General features: G+C 42.3%; 1 protein-coding gene across 5 annotated transcripts in view; it reads right to left on the reverse strand.

Moving 5' to 3' along the window:
- myo18ab (myosin XVIIIA b) overlaps positions 1-15448 on the reverse strand; it is a 163054-nt gene that overhangs the window by 108097 nt on the left and 39509 nt on the right. For all 5 annotated transcript variants that reach the window (XM_078245834.1, XM_078245835.1, XM_078245833.1 and 2 more), the window contains 6 exons: positions 5392-5479; positions 3301-3407; positions 2673-2849; positions 1165-1375; positions 753-895; positions 142-242 (listed from right to left, as the gene is read on the reverse strand). In XM_078245834.1, the coding sequence (XP_078101960.1) occupies positions 142-242; positions 753-895; positions 1165-1375; positions 2673-2849; positions 3301-3407; positions 5392-5479 (827 nt within the window). The remainder of the gene's footprint in view (positions 1-141; positions 243-752; positions 896-1164; positions 1376-2672; positions 2850-3300; positions 3408-5391; positions 5480-15448) is intronic.

A 15448-nucleotide genomic window follows, 5' to 3' on the forward strand; every position in this document is an offset into this window, starting at 1 on the left:
GGAGACAAATTAAAGAAACTAAATCGCGGAACTTAACTGAAAAAAAGATACCGCCTTTGTAATCGAATCACAAAAGATATGTATACCTTGGATAAGACTTCATAGTATTGCTGTCGTTCTTTTAAGCGGTAGAGGACTCACCTCAGGCTGCTGTCGGCTCCGGCCATCATGTAGTAGAAGACGTTGAAGGTGGACTCTGCCTCGGGCCGTTTGCTCACCCGCAGTTTCTCCAGCAGCATCGTCTAACACGGAGGAGACCCTCAGTACACTCACACTCATTCCTTCATCTGTCTGTGTGTGTGTGTGTGTGTGTGTGTGTGTGTGTGTGTGTGTGTGTGTGTGTGTCAGGGCTGAACAATTCATCGTTTTCAAATGGAAATCGAGATTTGAAAGAATGTGATTAGCTAATTGTGAAGACCGTGATTAACTGAATGTTTGGTGTAACATTTCTTCTTCCTCTTTTTATTATTACTATTATTTATTTATTTATTTTTAATTTTCCTCTTTTTATTATTATATGTACTGTTTGTTTTTGTTTTTTTTCATAAGATAAATGCTGGAATAATGTTACATATCACAGATTGTTTCCAGAAATGTCCTATTTTCAATGGATCTTTCATTCATTTTGTATTACTTCATTTAACATGATCGTAGAAGGTGCAATATGTAGCTAAAAAATGAATCGTAATTACATTTTTTCCTCAAATCGTTCAGCCCTTGTGTGTGTGTGTGTGTGTGTGTGTGTGTGTTACCTGGATAGACGCGGAGGCCACCTGGCCAGCCTGGTCAAAGTCGAGGGACACTACGTGGGAGAAGCGGCTGGCGTTGGTGTTCATAGAGGTGGAGCTGTTGCCGAAAGCCTCCAGGATGGTGTAGACCGCCTGCCACTTCTCAGCTGTGTCACCAAAAAAAAGAAAAAAAAGAAAAAAAAGAAAAGTCAAATCGGATGTCATCTTTTGTTTTGGTGGGGGATCGGTTATGTTTTTAATATTATATTCACGGACAAGACATTTGAAGTTTGCAGATGTCGCAACATCAGTTCCCACTGCAGCAATACTGCGCTTCATAAATGTCAGAGACATGCCACGGCCTACTCTACTCTACGTCTAGCTGTTCCTCTACTCTGTCTGTCCCTCTGTATTTGTGATGGCTCTGCAGGCTCACCGGAGAAGATTTTGCCCGTGCTGCCGGCGATGGAGACCAGGTACTGGACCAGGTGCTGGCAGTTGGTGGTCTTGCCGCTGCCAGACTTGCCCAGCAGCACGATGGACTGGTCCTGCCGGGTGGTGAGCAGGTTGCGATAGGCCGACTGGGCCACTGAGTAGATATGAGGTGCAGAGTCATCGCGCCGACAGCCTTTGAACATGTGCATCACCTGATGGGGGAGGAAGAAGACACAGACAGACGAGGGGGGGGGAAACAAACACAGAAGCACAGAGGGGATCGAAATTGAGATTTGAAACAATGCAATTGGCTAATTGTGAAGACCGCGGTTAATCAAATGTGAAATAACGTTTGGTGTAACATTTTTTTATTCCTCTTGTCATTATTATATTTATTTTTTTCATAAGATCAATGCTGGAATAAGGTTACATATCACAGATTGTTTACAGAAATGTCCTATTTTCAGTGGAGTTTTCATTTATTTTGCATTACTTTATTAAACATGATGGTAGAAGGTGTATTATGTAGATGCTGCTGTTGAACTGAGGATGATCGGACATTTCGGTTTACAGAAAAGTACTGATATGTTTTATTGGAATAGTTTTTTATTGTTTTATTATTAAAACTTTAGCTTTTCTGATAAATGTTCTGTGTTTGACTGTTCAATCTTCCACGCTTATTAAAAGAAAAACACTTATTGCTGCAATTCATATCCATGTTCTCATCCCTGCGTAAGAATATAGAGCCGTTTTGATAGCGTCTCATGTTATAATGCTCCATGACGTGTCTTATCTGTTACACAGTGAATATTGAACTTTAGCTATACTTTAGCTAAAAACAAATAATCGCAAATCGAATCGTAATCGCAATATCTGGCAGAAAAATCACAATTACGTTTTTTCCCCAAATCGTTCAGCCCTAGGGACAATCATCACGCCCGACAGCAAAGCTTTATCAACATGTGATTGAGACATCGTTATATGCGTTCGATGCCAGGTAGAACTCACAAAACGTCCATGTCGTGTGAACAACACGCCCAAAGATGATAGGTGAACATGTCTTGTAAAACTATGGGCTGGGGACCGAATCGCCATGACGTCACGCTTACACAAAAATCACTTCCAGGGAGACAAATGGCCGTTGATTTTAACTGCGGAGATATGTGAATTTGGCAAACTTGTTTATTTCTGTTGTCATTTTCAGCCGTAACTGTAACGTTTAAAGATATGAAGTTAAACACGGAGGTCTGACTTGTCTGATGTTTATGATGTGCTTATTTTCTGTCCTGTGTCCGCTAACGTGAGGCAAAGTTGTATATGAAAGCATCAAACATGCGTTTTAGATTAAGAAGATGAGAGTATATCCAGTTGTTCCTCGTCCCCGTTTGCCCAGCGCTGTTAAACTGTATGTACGGGACAGGAGGTTTTTTTTTTTTACCCGGAAGTTATTGGAACCAAACATTGTGATTGGGTCTAAATCAGCTGGCCCGTCATCAGTCTTAAACTTACCTTCTCAGAGTACATGGAGGGTGTGCTTAGGGGGTTGATGATGACCATATTGAGTCCAGCGTAGGTGTGGATGAGGTTGCCTCCATAGCGCTGCCTCAGGCAGTGCATTACACTGGATTCATTCAGATAGAGCAGTGAAGCCAGGTCCTCTGATCGGTTGTATGATGGAGGGTTGGCCTGCACACGGAGAAAGAGAGAGAGATGACCATGATGCCACTCAACTAGTAGCAGAGAAACGGGTACGCCGCATCTCTAGATGAGCCGCAGCCGAGCCTTATCGAACGTTGTGAAAGAATATACTGGGAACCAAGCAATCGGCCCTTTCCGAACAGGCACACGCTCCAAACAGGCGCTGCACTAGTACATACAATTATATATACACAATTTCTTGCAATTGCTTATACTGTGATACACTGTAAAATACAGTGATCATTGATAGAAATGTTATAATGTACGTTCTCACTTGACATGATGAGATCTGATTCTATGAGGAGGTCTATAAAAAATATATAAAATTGTATGCTATAAAAGCATAAAAATGGTATGGAACAGTGTGTACAAACAGTGTGTCAAACAGAGTCCTACTGCTGAAACACCATTAACAATTTGGAGCCATCTCCCCATTCACCTTTTCTACGTCGTCCTCATCCACTTCCAGTACTGTCCCATCATGCTCCAGTTGGATTTTCACCTTGCCCTCTGGCAGGGAGCCAGCCTCTGTCTTCACCACGGTGGCTGCCAAGAGAAAGGACAGGAAACACGGACAGCTGTTAGCCTGCTGGAAGTGCTCACACTCATTCCTTTATCTTAACTGGCTAACTAAAAAGGCAAAAACGAAGCATGAAAAGCTCCCGATTTTCATGTTTTAAACTTTGAAGCCTGCAGACTACCACATGGATGGAAGCACAGCTTCTCAGGCCACTAACAATCACAAGAGACAATACAACCTTTTCCCCTCTGCTGACAGAAAAAAATGACCTTATTACCTTTTACCAATATTCCACACGTGTCTAGCACTATGAAAACATGTAATGTGTGGAATTACAGATTAGAACGGTCTCTTCTGTTATTGTGGATGTGGTCATAAAAATAATAATCCAGGTACAATGCACAGCGGAGTATACAACTAAAACCTTACAAATGATTAAAAGTCCCAGCCAAAAGGGAGACAAGCAACAAACCTAAAGACAGACCGAACGACGACTACACAATGTAAGGCTTTTCTAATCATTAAAGGGAGAGTTCAGCTTTTGGGCAATGCACTTCTTTACTCTTTTAGAGAGTAAGACAACAAGACTGCTATCATTCTCATGTCTGTGTGTTGAGTACGAAGCAGGAGTCGGGACATGGTTAGCCTAGCTTAGCATAAATACTGGAAGCGGGGGGGACAGCTAGCCTGGCTCGTCGTTAAAAACAACGCCTATCAACACCTCTGAAGCTCATTAACATTAACAAGCTGCTTCCCTTTTGTTTTACGTCTACACAAAGGGGAAAATGTGAATTCAGATTTGTAGTTGTAGGGGCAGTTACGTGCTGGAAGGGTTTCTGGGCAAACAACAGACTGGTGCTGAAGCCAGACACACAGACACTGCACAGAAGTGCTGGGCAGATGGACAAACTGTTGCATTCATGCAACTCCCCCAAAAATTCTATATTTGCTGGAGCTGAAAGGTTATTGATTACTTGAAGTCGACAGAAGCCGATCAACAGAAAAGTAATCCGTAACAATCACGTAATCATTTAAGTTACTGTCCGTTATTGTCGTACTGAGATTAAAAAAAAAACTGTATACAGAGGGGATTTGGGCCAAGATAGTGTGATAGCAATACACGCCTTCCAATCACACCATTCCTCAGATTTTAGATTAGCAGAGGAGTGATGGGGGGGGCCAGCAGCCCAGTGCTAACCCACTGACACGTTGAGCAGGATGTATTAAAAGGGAAAGTGAATATATTACAATCCAGCAATGATGCGAGACCAATGGGAAACTGAATCACAACACAGCCAGGGAAATATTACACTTAAGAAACAGTACGCCCAATTTCCCCATCAGAATATCTGCAGTTCACTGCCATTCACTTCGGCCCCCTTTTACTACTCTCTTTTCAAACTTTACAACCTATTTTTTTATGAAGAACATCCCTCTTAAACGTCAATTCAGACAAAAAACACAACTCAGAAAACTACATTAATTATAAATTCATTTTAAAATCGATTTATATCCTATTATCTTTGTAATAGTCTCGCATTGCCAGACCTTCCTCCACAGCGCTGCGGAGGAGGGTCTGGCTAGTCCACACAGCATTCCTGGATGATGGGAGAAAAACGTGCTCTGGTTTATTGGCATTTCTTTAAACCAATCACAATTGTCTTGGGCGGTGCTAAGGGCCAGACAGAGCCACGGTGCCTCTGCAAAATAGCCTCGGGAAGGAAGTTGTTTTGGTGGCTCTGAGGAGCAGTTAACCATAGTCCTCATAAATCTACCGGAGTTTAAAATTCCAACACAAATAATGTCACGTAAAAAACTGAATAACACTGGTTTATTAAGATTACATTTTCAGTACTGCGAATGTCATTTGTTTTAAAAATAAACTCATGTATTTACCAGTCACAGTTTGTTTTTAAGAAACCCACATTTCTAACAGTGAAAGAAAAATGGCCCACAAAAAAAGGTTAGACATGTTCCGCAGTGAAATGTTTAGGAGGAAGCCCATCTCACCCAGGGAGAAGCCATCTTTGTGGACCAGCCAGACTTTCTCGGATCCATACCAGGCCTGCTCGGCTGCGATCTGCTCCTCTGTCTTCACCTGGGGTAGACAAACAACAGGGAGAGAAAATAACTGGACTGTATCTGGAAACAATTATTGTCATGTCACTGGACCACTCATAGTCACACTGGGTCTGTCTGAAGCCCCAAGTACTTCCAGTTTGATACCAGCACATGCTGAAAGGTTATGAAAGAAAAAGGTTGCCAAGGTGACGGCCATGCAGTGGATGACAGTGGACTCAAAGGTCTCACAGTCCACTGAGCACTGCTGCTCCTTCAAGGTGCTGGGTGCATGTGTGTGACAAAATTCCAACCACACAGATGTCAATATAACAAGCCTCGGGGGTGTTCAAAGGGAACACTGGTAAGAAGCATACCAGGGATTACCTCAGTGCAGTGACACAACGGGGACAAAAGTGAAGACAGAACACAACAAAAATACAACTAAACAATAAAAACTAGGGCTGTCAAAATGAACTGGATAATAAACAATTTAACCCCACTTCCTTTTAACTCCACTACTTTTTATTACGCGTGCATGTGTGAGAGAGAGAAAGACACACACACACACACACACACACACCTCAGACTGCTCCGTACTTTTGGAAAGCAGGAAGCGATGCAGGGATGGCTAGCAGAAACAAAGCTCCTTCATTCAGAAATGAATACAGAAAAGGCTCTTTTGAATGGCAAATGGAGTTTCAAAGCCCTTCCAGATGGTTCTCTCCACAAGACTGAAATGATCTGCATTGTACTGTCGATGTGTACTGAGTTACCACCGGAGTATGTCAAGTCTCAAATACCACCTGAGCATTAAAAACAAAAAACCCTTTAAAAAAGTACATTTAAACGAGATTCAAAAAATTTGCGATTATTTTGCTATTAATCCCGAATAAATATTTTAATCATTTGACAGCCCTAATTTAACCACATCACACAACAAAGTAAAGGAAAAAAAAAATGTTGGATGTAAACCAAAAGAAACAATTGAGTCTTAACTATTGGTGACTGCCAAAAAGAAGACACACTGCACTTCACAAGCAAAGGGAGAGAGCACACACACACACACACACACACACACACACAGCATTCTACGGTGCAGGGGATCGTGGGACGGGCTGGAGGCGCAGTGCAGGCCAGACCTGGGGCTGCTGAGCTGCAGCATGAGATGCCAGAAGGAGGGCCACGGGGTCCTCTTCCACTGATCCCTAGGGATTGGCCAGCATGAAGAGGTCAAAGGTCACAGTTAGATATGAGCAACAAATGTTGTATGGACACACATACAAACAGATAAGAGAACATAGATAAGCACAGGGATAAATGTATAGCTGTAGGCGGGCATTGCATCTGAACAAAGTGTAGTTCATCATACTTATCCAGCACACCTGTGACAGAGAAATCAAGTTTGCTATACTATAAGCGTGGTCAGGACCTGTTGGGATCCACTTACTGGCTTTATGGTAGATCTGCTTTAATATTTAACAGTACACTTTCACCGGTGAAATGTTTACAGATTCATGGAATAAAATGGTTGCATGACAACAAACATAATTGGGGCCGTGAACAAAGATTCATCATGAAATGAAAACTGGGAGCAGCTGAGCACAATAATGAGCCACGCCACACATGCATGCCAACTGTCAAAATAGAAGCTACAAAGCCCATGCAGGTTGCTTCCATCAGCCTGATGTGTCGTGAAAAGAAAGGTGCGTCATGCCACTGTGTTACAAATTGCACCTCATGTCAATGATACAACAAGGAAAGACCTGCCAAAAAGCTTTTGACTGAATAAGTCACTTTATGATGTGTGTAAAATAGGAGACAAAAAAAAAATATCTATGTTTAGAAAGTAGACTTCAGGGGTTAGGGTTTGCTGTCAAACCCAGCATCAGATGAGTAAACAACTGTCAATTTCATCTCTGTTTCTCCAGTACAACCAGTGTTTAGGACATGTTTGGCCTAATTTAGCACAAAGACTGGAAGCAGGTATCTTATTTAGGCATTACACCTAACGAAGTTATCACCTATACATCCATGACTCAACTTTGTGTCTTTGTTTTGCAGTCCAACAAAAAAAATAGCTCCAATGCTAACTGCTCTCAAACCAACAATGTGGGGTTTTTCCTTTAACTTTCTTTTTTGGCACATCAGGTTACATTTAAATGAAAAAATCTTAGAATAACATACTCCTATACTTTTCCACTGCCTTACCTAGGCTAAATATATCCCACATCTATCTCTGTACTGGATTAACAGACATGAAATTAGTATCATTATTCCCAGACCATTGATAAAGGTAACGTTCAGACCATTCTTTAAAATGTGGTTCCCTTAATGCCAAATAATCCAGGTTCTCCCTTAATTTCATTTCCAAAAACTTTCTCCTACTGACAGGCAGGGTTATAGTCACAGTAAGGCTAACAATAAAACATAACCAAATCTGATTAGTCAAATAGTGGTTCTGGAATCAATGAATTGTAAAGGGCTGGAGCAATCCACATATTATCCATTAGATCAAACGAGGATGCAGACTACAAGAAATCGTATAGCCTTTCAGCTTTTTGTATTGGCCTCAGCATGTTGGAAATACTGCAGTACAGACAAGGGAAATGACAAAACTAGGAAAAGTTAGAAGGATTCCAGGCCTTACACTCCGACAAGTCACACGAGTACAAACACCAGCCAGGAGGCCCAGAGGAAGGCTGGAGGGCCGCGGTACCTGGAGGGGCTGCGGGGCCGCAGGAGCGGGGGCTTGGACAGAAGACGAAACACTGACAGCCAGCTCCAGCTTAGCCACAAAGCAACCACAGCGAGACAACAACCAGCAAAAGCAGCGTGTGTACAGTGAGGAGAGAAGGAAAGAGAATGAGGGAGAAGAAAAAGACAAGGTCAACATGGAACTTTGGATGAAGAAAATGCAGTGTAGTGCATAAAAACAATGAAAAAGAGCATGGACACTTGACAGCATAAGGGAAAAGTGAAAATGACTTTGCAATGAGTAACCATGGGGTGGAGATAAGTCCTATACATTGATAAAAATGACAAGGATTTTTGGACGTGTAGATCAGTTCAAACAAATAGTTGTTGTTAACTGTCAGAGTAACACATTAGTAGCCAGCAGGTCATATCTGCTGTCACTAACTGACAATCATTCTGTGAGGATCATCTGTGAGGGTAGAACACAGCACTGACTGTAAAAACACTAGTGTTTGGTTAGTTCCAATGTCCCCAACAGAGTGATACATCTTCTCTAGTTAAACCAGCTGATCGCACAACGTCTATTTCAGGAGTGACATTGTCCAGTTAAACTTTCATTCATTCCATAACAATAATTTACGCTTATAAACTAATAATTTGCCAATGTGTCAGATATATATTTCATCAACATTTAGATAAATAATTGGACCGGACTCGATATTGGCAGTTACGCCAAAATACAGGGTTCGGATTGGGGCCAAAAAATGTTGATCGGGACATCGAAAGTGTGTACAGAAAACTTTACAATGAGTACAAAAGCAAGCAAAGAGTCCAAATTTTCAACTGGGAAACTAAGATTAGACTTTTGAGAGCAGTGATAGTCAATAGATAAGTATGAGGTAAGTAAGCAATAAGTGCATGATGAAAGCTAGAGAAGCCGAGCTGGAGAAGTAAGGGGCAGAGCGTTGGAGACGGACACCAGCAGAGGGGACTCTATTTCACTCCCTCATGAGTCACTGTTCGGTCCCAGTCAGGAGGGCAAAAGAGACACCATGCTAATACTTTCCTCTGCTGTGAGCGTCTGTAAATATACACCAATAAACTAAGCATGTTAGGCATGGAGATAATGCTAACAGCCCAACGGAGCAATCGTTGGGTTTAACCGTAAGTTAGGGGGGCTGAGGCTCTGCCAGCCAACTCTGAGATGGAGAATACAATACAACAACAACCCTGCTGTAAAACTATAGGGCGAAGCTCATAATGCAGGGTTATGGTGAATATCAGCAGTGTTGATTTGACTCAGTCTAAGGCTATAGTCTGTAGTGCTGTTAAACTACACTTTAATTTCACATTGCCTTAAACTACGGCACCACAATTTTCTGTTTTTCAATTTTTGGTCACGTGAGAGTTGACATGGACATACACAGAGACATCGAGACAAGACATTAAATCATATTCAGATGGTCAGCAGGGTGATTTACAGGGGCATTGAAGATCCTCATCAGGCGTCTCTGAGCTTCCTCGGTGGGACTGAGCGGTTCCTCCTACAGGTCGAAGCAGCAACACATTGACACTCAGACCACTGATAGAGCTGAAGCAAAGCCCATGACTACACACACACACAAAGTTACAAAACGTGAATATGTGATGTATTCCTCAAGGCTCAAGCGTTTTACTGAAGGACACTCTGCACACTCAACATTACATAGCATCTTGGCTTATTGTGGAATCTGATTTCTTTCATTTTTAAACCATGTTAGTAGTACTCTCAAAGTTAATGTTCACAAGGTGCCTCAAACAGCATGCACACTAGAAAACCAATGCCACACACACACACACACACACACACACACACATTTCTGGTTAAGAGAAGACATAAGTTGCTCCAGCACAGCAAATCAAGGTACCACGGAAATATAAACAGATATTGGCGTTGTGGGGCAAAACCCTGACACTAATGCAACACGAATATTTATCATGACAATAAGTACAACATGGAGGTTGAATTTGTGTCATGAATATTTCTCATACGGAACTTAATATCTTTCCAGCAAAAAAAATGGATTTCCAATCTACATCCCTTAATCGCAAAATATGATACAGTCAGTGGTATGCTTTGAGAATCTAGCAGCAGATTCCTAACGTTACTGTACTGGTCAGTCAGAAGCAGCATGTCTTAGAACACTGTTTCTCAAATGGGGGTACGTGTACCCCTAGGGGTACTTTGGAGGACTGCAGGGGGTACGTGAGATATTTAACAAAATGTTTACAAGGCTGTTGTCCAGAACATTGTTCCTCTTTATGTAGACTTCTTTTTTTTTCCTACCAAAAATGTGACATTTGTGTCGCCTTCTTTGGACCTAATCTTGCCTTCCTTCCTTCTACTGTCCTACTTTTTACAAGTTTCTCGCTTTTTTCTTCTTATGTCACTGTTTTTGATACTATTTTGACCTATTCTTGCCTTACGTCCTTCCTTCTTTCCACCAACTTTTTCCAAGTTTTTGTCTTTTTTTACAGTTTTTGTCTCAATTTCTCATTAGCATTTAAATGTTTGTTTTTTTCAGTTACAAGGCTGTTGTTTAGTGAATCTGTCGCTGACAGCGCTGTACTGTTCCTGTTAATATATACCACTGTCTTAGAGTAAATTGAGACCCAATCAGGTCTTAGTTGCACAAATTCAGCAAGAGCCCAGGGGGAAAAAAAAACAGCTTTTTTTGTGACCATTTCTGCCATCTGTAAAGTTCCTGGAGAGCTGTGCAATCTGTGCCTGTTCATGGCTTTTACTTTGAGGTCCTTTCCCTGAATGCAGCACTGCAGTAACTGGCTCTACATGAATCTCCTGTTGGTGACTAGACACGCTAAAAAAAGTGGTGACTGTCCTCCCTGTTTTGATGGTACAGTGGACTCAACAGAAAGGGGTTTAAGGTTATAATCTGTAACAAATAAACAACTGGCTATTTTGACAGCCAAACCAAGTTTGTTGAGGAAGTTAGAAAGTTGATGAGGAAATACATTGTTTGTGACTGATAGGACACCAGAATGGGAAATTATGGTCAGGAAGTAAACGAATGCTTCCTACTCCTGCCCAGGAGCATTTGTAAAATAAAACCACTTGACTTGTTCAGTGCCCAGAAACAAAAGACCAAAATCTTCTGACTGCTGAACATGTCAGACACAACATATATTTGTATTTGTATGTAGTTTGTCTTAAGGGTAGTAATAAAAAAAAAATAATAAAAAAAAAAGGCATGCGGTCATTACAATCTAAAGGGTTGATCCCCTTGGGAGCTAAAATGTTATCAGCAAAGTTCATGGCATTCCAGCAATTACTTCACGAGACACTGGTCAAGAGGAAATTGTGATCTGGTTACTATCTACCATCTACTACTATCTGAGCTACCAACACCATGAAGAAAACATCCATTGGGGACCACCAATATACCATGGCAGTCTGTTAATCATGTCTTGTTCCGCCTATGCACCAAGCTGAGACCCAAACCCGCATCTTTATGACTCGACTCAGGTAAGCCCAAGTGGTTCCGCAAAATTTGAGACCTGGACCTAACCTGAGGCGTTCATTTTGCTTTATTAGATTCATTACTGACGTTTAGCTTGCCAGGCTAATGCAAAACATTGACTACAGTCTCTTTCCCACTGGGGATTAAGCAACTTTCAACACACCATGGATGTTGAAACCCTTTTCTTGTTCTAGACCAAAATGTAACGTCCTCTTACAAATCAAACACTGTCTTGACTTTTGTTTCCTACAGGACACTCTGAACACTCATCATTACATACTGTATCTTGGCTTATTGTGGAATCTGTTTTGAAGAACCAAAAACCAATGCATTCCAGCTATAACTTTACAAGACACTTGTGAAGAGGAAATTCATTTCAGTCTGTTTTCCACTGGGGATTGAGTATAAAATGTTAACACACTCCTGGATGTTGAAACCCTTTCTTGTGTTGAACAAAAGGCCAGCAAAGTATTCTTTTAGCGTCTAACTTTTCCCTAGTTATTCTGAAGAAAGGTTAACAATATATTGTGTTCCTTTTTCATGTTCCGTAGCTAGGTTACAATGGCTATCAAGTGACTCTAAAATCGTGCCACACCGAGGTTACACACACACACACGTGGTGTCAGTAAGCAAACTCTAAAGTGCTCTTATATTTCAAACATGCATTTCAAATGGCCATGCGCTTTCCACACCAATGTCCCACATACTGACCAGACATGCAAAGTGTGGACTGCGTACCTCTTGTTGACTGACAGCAGTTTGTTGAATTGAAATGACTCCTTGAGGGGGAGACAGTTGACTAAGAGTGGGACGGGGAGGATCAGGGCTCACAGGAGTTTTGAGTGGAGAGGGTTTAGGAGCTGGGATGAAACGTGATGAAGGAGACACGGAGGAAGATTTCTGGGCCACTGGGGTGGTAGACGGAGGATTTCTAGGGGTGGGTTTTGTTGCAGCAGTTGGTTTTGGTGCTGGTATGAAGCCAGGAGGCGGTGACAAGGGTGAGGGCTTAGGAGCTGGGATAAAGCCAACAACTGGTGGGAGAGATGAGGGTCTGGAATGAGGCGATTTGGAAGATGTTGGAGCCGCGTGCTCAGAAGCCATACTGGTTGGTTTTACAGCAACCACAGGAGATTTGACAATCTGTATGCCTGGACCAGAGCTTGTAGGTTTGTAATTGACCTCCTGTGGCTTTATGGTGGTTGTATCCTCTTTCTTCTCTTTCATCTCCTGCGGCTCAACAACTTTTTCCCCTTTCTTCTCGTTTATCTTCTCCAACTCTATTTTTTCGGGTCGATCATCCTTGCATATTCGTGGCCGGGGCTCCCTTGTCCTGCCTCTGACCATGAGGTTTGTCAACCCCCGTGAAATGTCGTCTTCCGTTTTGACGGCGTCATGTTTAAAAGAGAACCCTGACATCATGGGGGCCTTCGACACTGAAGCTGGTGCTGGCACTGCTTTAACTGGTTCAGCAGTAGGCCTGGCTGCTTGTGGTGCTTTGTCTGATGGTTGTGTTGGCACATTGGTCTCGTCCTCTTCTGCGGGCAGGACCTTCCTGACAACTCGACGAACCACCTTCACTACTTTCTTACGTGTCAGACCCTTGTCCTCCGTAGTATCCATCTGGTTGGTGCTGCTGCCTGGAACGTTAATATCACTATTGGCTGTACCGTTGGCCACGCTTTTGCCCATTATGCCATTTTGCTCTCGCTCACTGTTCATAACTGGCTGTGGGCTCAGAGGAGCTTGTGGTGGTTCAGGACTCCTAATTTGCTCTGCCTTCTTTGACGGTGGCTCAGGGCTTTTGAAGCGTTCTGGTACTTTAACAGGTGTCCTGACTTTAGGTGGGGAGGGACTCCTGACCCGGGCTTTCGACTCCGTATGGGAAACTGATGGGGGACTTGTTGCCCGGAATAACCCCCTGCCAGGGTCTAGAGCTGGCACAGACTTGGCCCGGCTGGGCAGCCCTTCACTGTCTGACTACTCAGAGAGGAAAGAGAGGAGGTATAAGCGAGAATATTGAAAGAAAATCCAGGCATCATGTTTTTAATAATCAAAAGATTTGTGAGGACAGCTAGCTGCTTACTACACTCCTCACTGACTCATTTAAAGAACCCTGAAATCCCACAAAAGGTATTTTCAGGAGGGTTCGCACGACACTTAAGATGCTTTGAGGAACCCAGAAAGTCTAGGAGACTTGACTGATGGGTCATTTGTTAAAACTTAGTACCAAATGACCAGCTGCTTACAGTATGACATGGAGATATTCTTACAAGCACAAGTCATTCTCAACACATTTCTACAGCTGTAACAGATAGAGCACCCATCCGTGACTGGCAAAGGGGTCTTTAGTCAGGCAGGGTGCTGGGAGGCCTGGATGATTTTAACTCTTTAAAAATGCTTTAAAAACAGTCTTACTTATTTTCTATCCTCAAAGTCAATGGGCCCTTATGCAAGAAGCACTTCTACAACAAACCTCTTGATTTAAGCAAACGTGTTGCATTTACATCCGATACCACTTCTGACACTCCTGAATGTATTTTATTTGTGTCCAAAAGCCGGACGTCCTGTTGTGCAGCGTGAAGTTCTTCATGTATCTCTTGGGTAACATTTTTGGTGAATGAATGAAACATTTTGTCGCATTTTGGACTACTATGATCAAATCTCATCAACAAGCACCTACCCATGTACAGGTACCATTCATCAGGCTGAAATGTGTATTATGACGGCTGTGTGTATATGAAGAGGGGTTTTCTGAATCCCACGTGAAACACTAATGCAAGCAAACCTCACCGAAATAAGTGAGAGGTTCAGGATATGAATATAAAAGTCTGATCTCAATTAGTTACGTGTTTGATCCTAACTTCCAATGAGTCGACTTCTACGTAAAAATATGTATACAATACATCAGGAAATTGGACCTAGTTCCCTCCAAAAAAACATCTAGATATATCACAAGAGCTGGATTGACCCTGGCAGACTAAGAAAGCCCAAACATGAATCTGACGACCACAAGTAAAAAAAGGACCAATTTTACTTACACTTTTGCTTCCTGGCTTGTTATCTTCTTTAATCTAAATGTGTTGATATAAAAAGAAGAACTAGATCAAAACCTCAACACTACATGAAGCTGTTGTCCATCACACCGTGCAAACCTCAAAACATGCACATTTTCTGATCTTTTACTGCAACATCTTTTTTTAGATACAGTATGTCCAACTATTTCAAGAACTAATAATTTGATGACGTGTCCAGCAAATGGCATACGTGGTACAGAGTCACAGCTACTATAACATATAACAAGATGAGAGTGAAAGCCATCACATCCTTAGTGCTATACAAGCAAAAGGGCACACGCACCTAAAGACACACATGTTAATGCACAGTGTAAAACACTGTAATACCATGCAGTGTGCGAGTGCTTTATGAAATGTCCAAATGAGACTTCCCTTTTGCTCCCAGAAGGAAAAGCGATGTGAGAATGCCATGTTGGCGGATCTGCTTGCATGGGCTGTGACGGATGAGATGAGAGCAGGAGGAAGAGGAGGTGGAGGGGAGCTAGGAGAGGAAGAATGGTGAGAAGACAGATGAATGGAAATGAGAATCATTGCATTTTCAATGTGGGCAGAGCCACATGTTGATGGTAAAGCAGTGCATAGGGACTAGGAGAAGTGGAGGATGAACAGGAGGTTAGAGCAGGAGCATTAGCTCTAACCAAAGCAACGCCAGCACCTGCTCAGGGATTACGAATGATGCATTTGAACTACCATGAAATGATGTCACTTGAGCTTCGGGTT

The sequence above is a fragment of the Sander vitreus genome, chromosome 3, assembly GCF_031162955.1.
Source record: "Sander vitreus isolate 19-12246 chromosome 3, sanVit1, whole genome shotgun sequence".
NCBI lineage: Eukaryota > Metazoa > Chordata > Actinopteri > Perciformes > Percidae > Sander > Sander vitreus.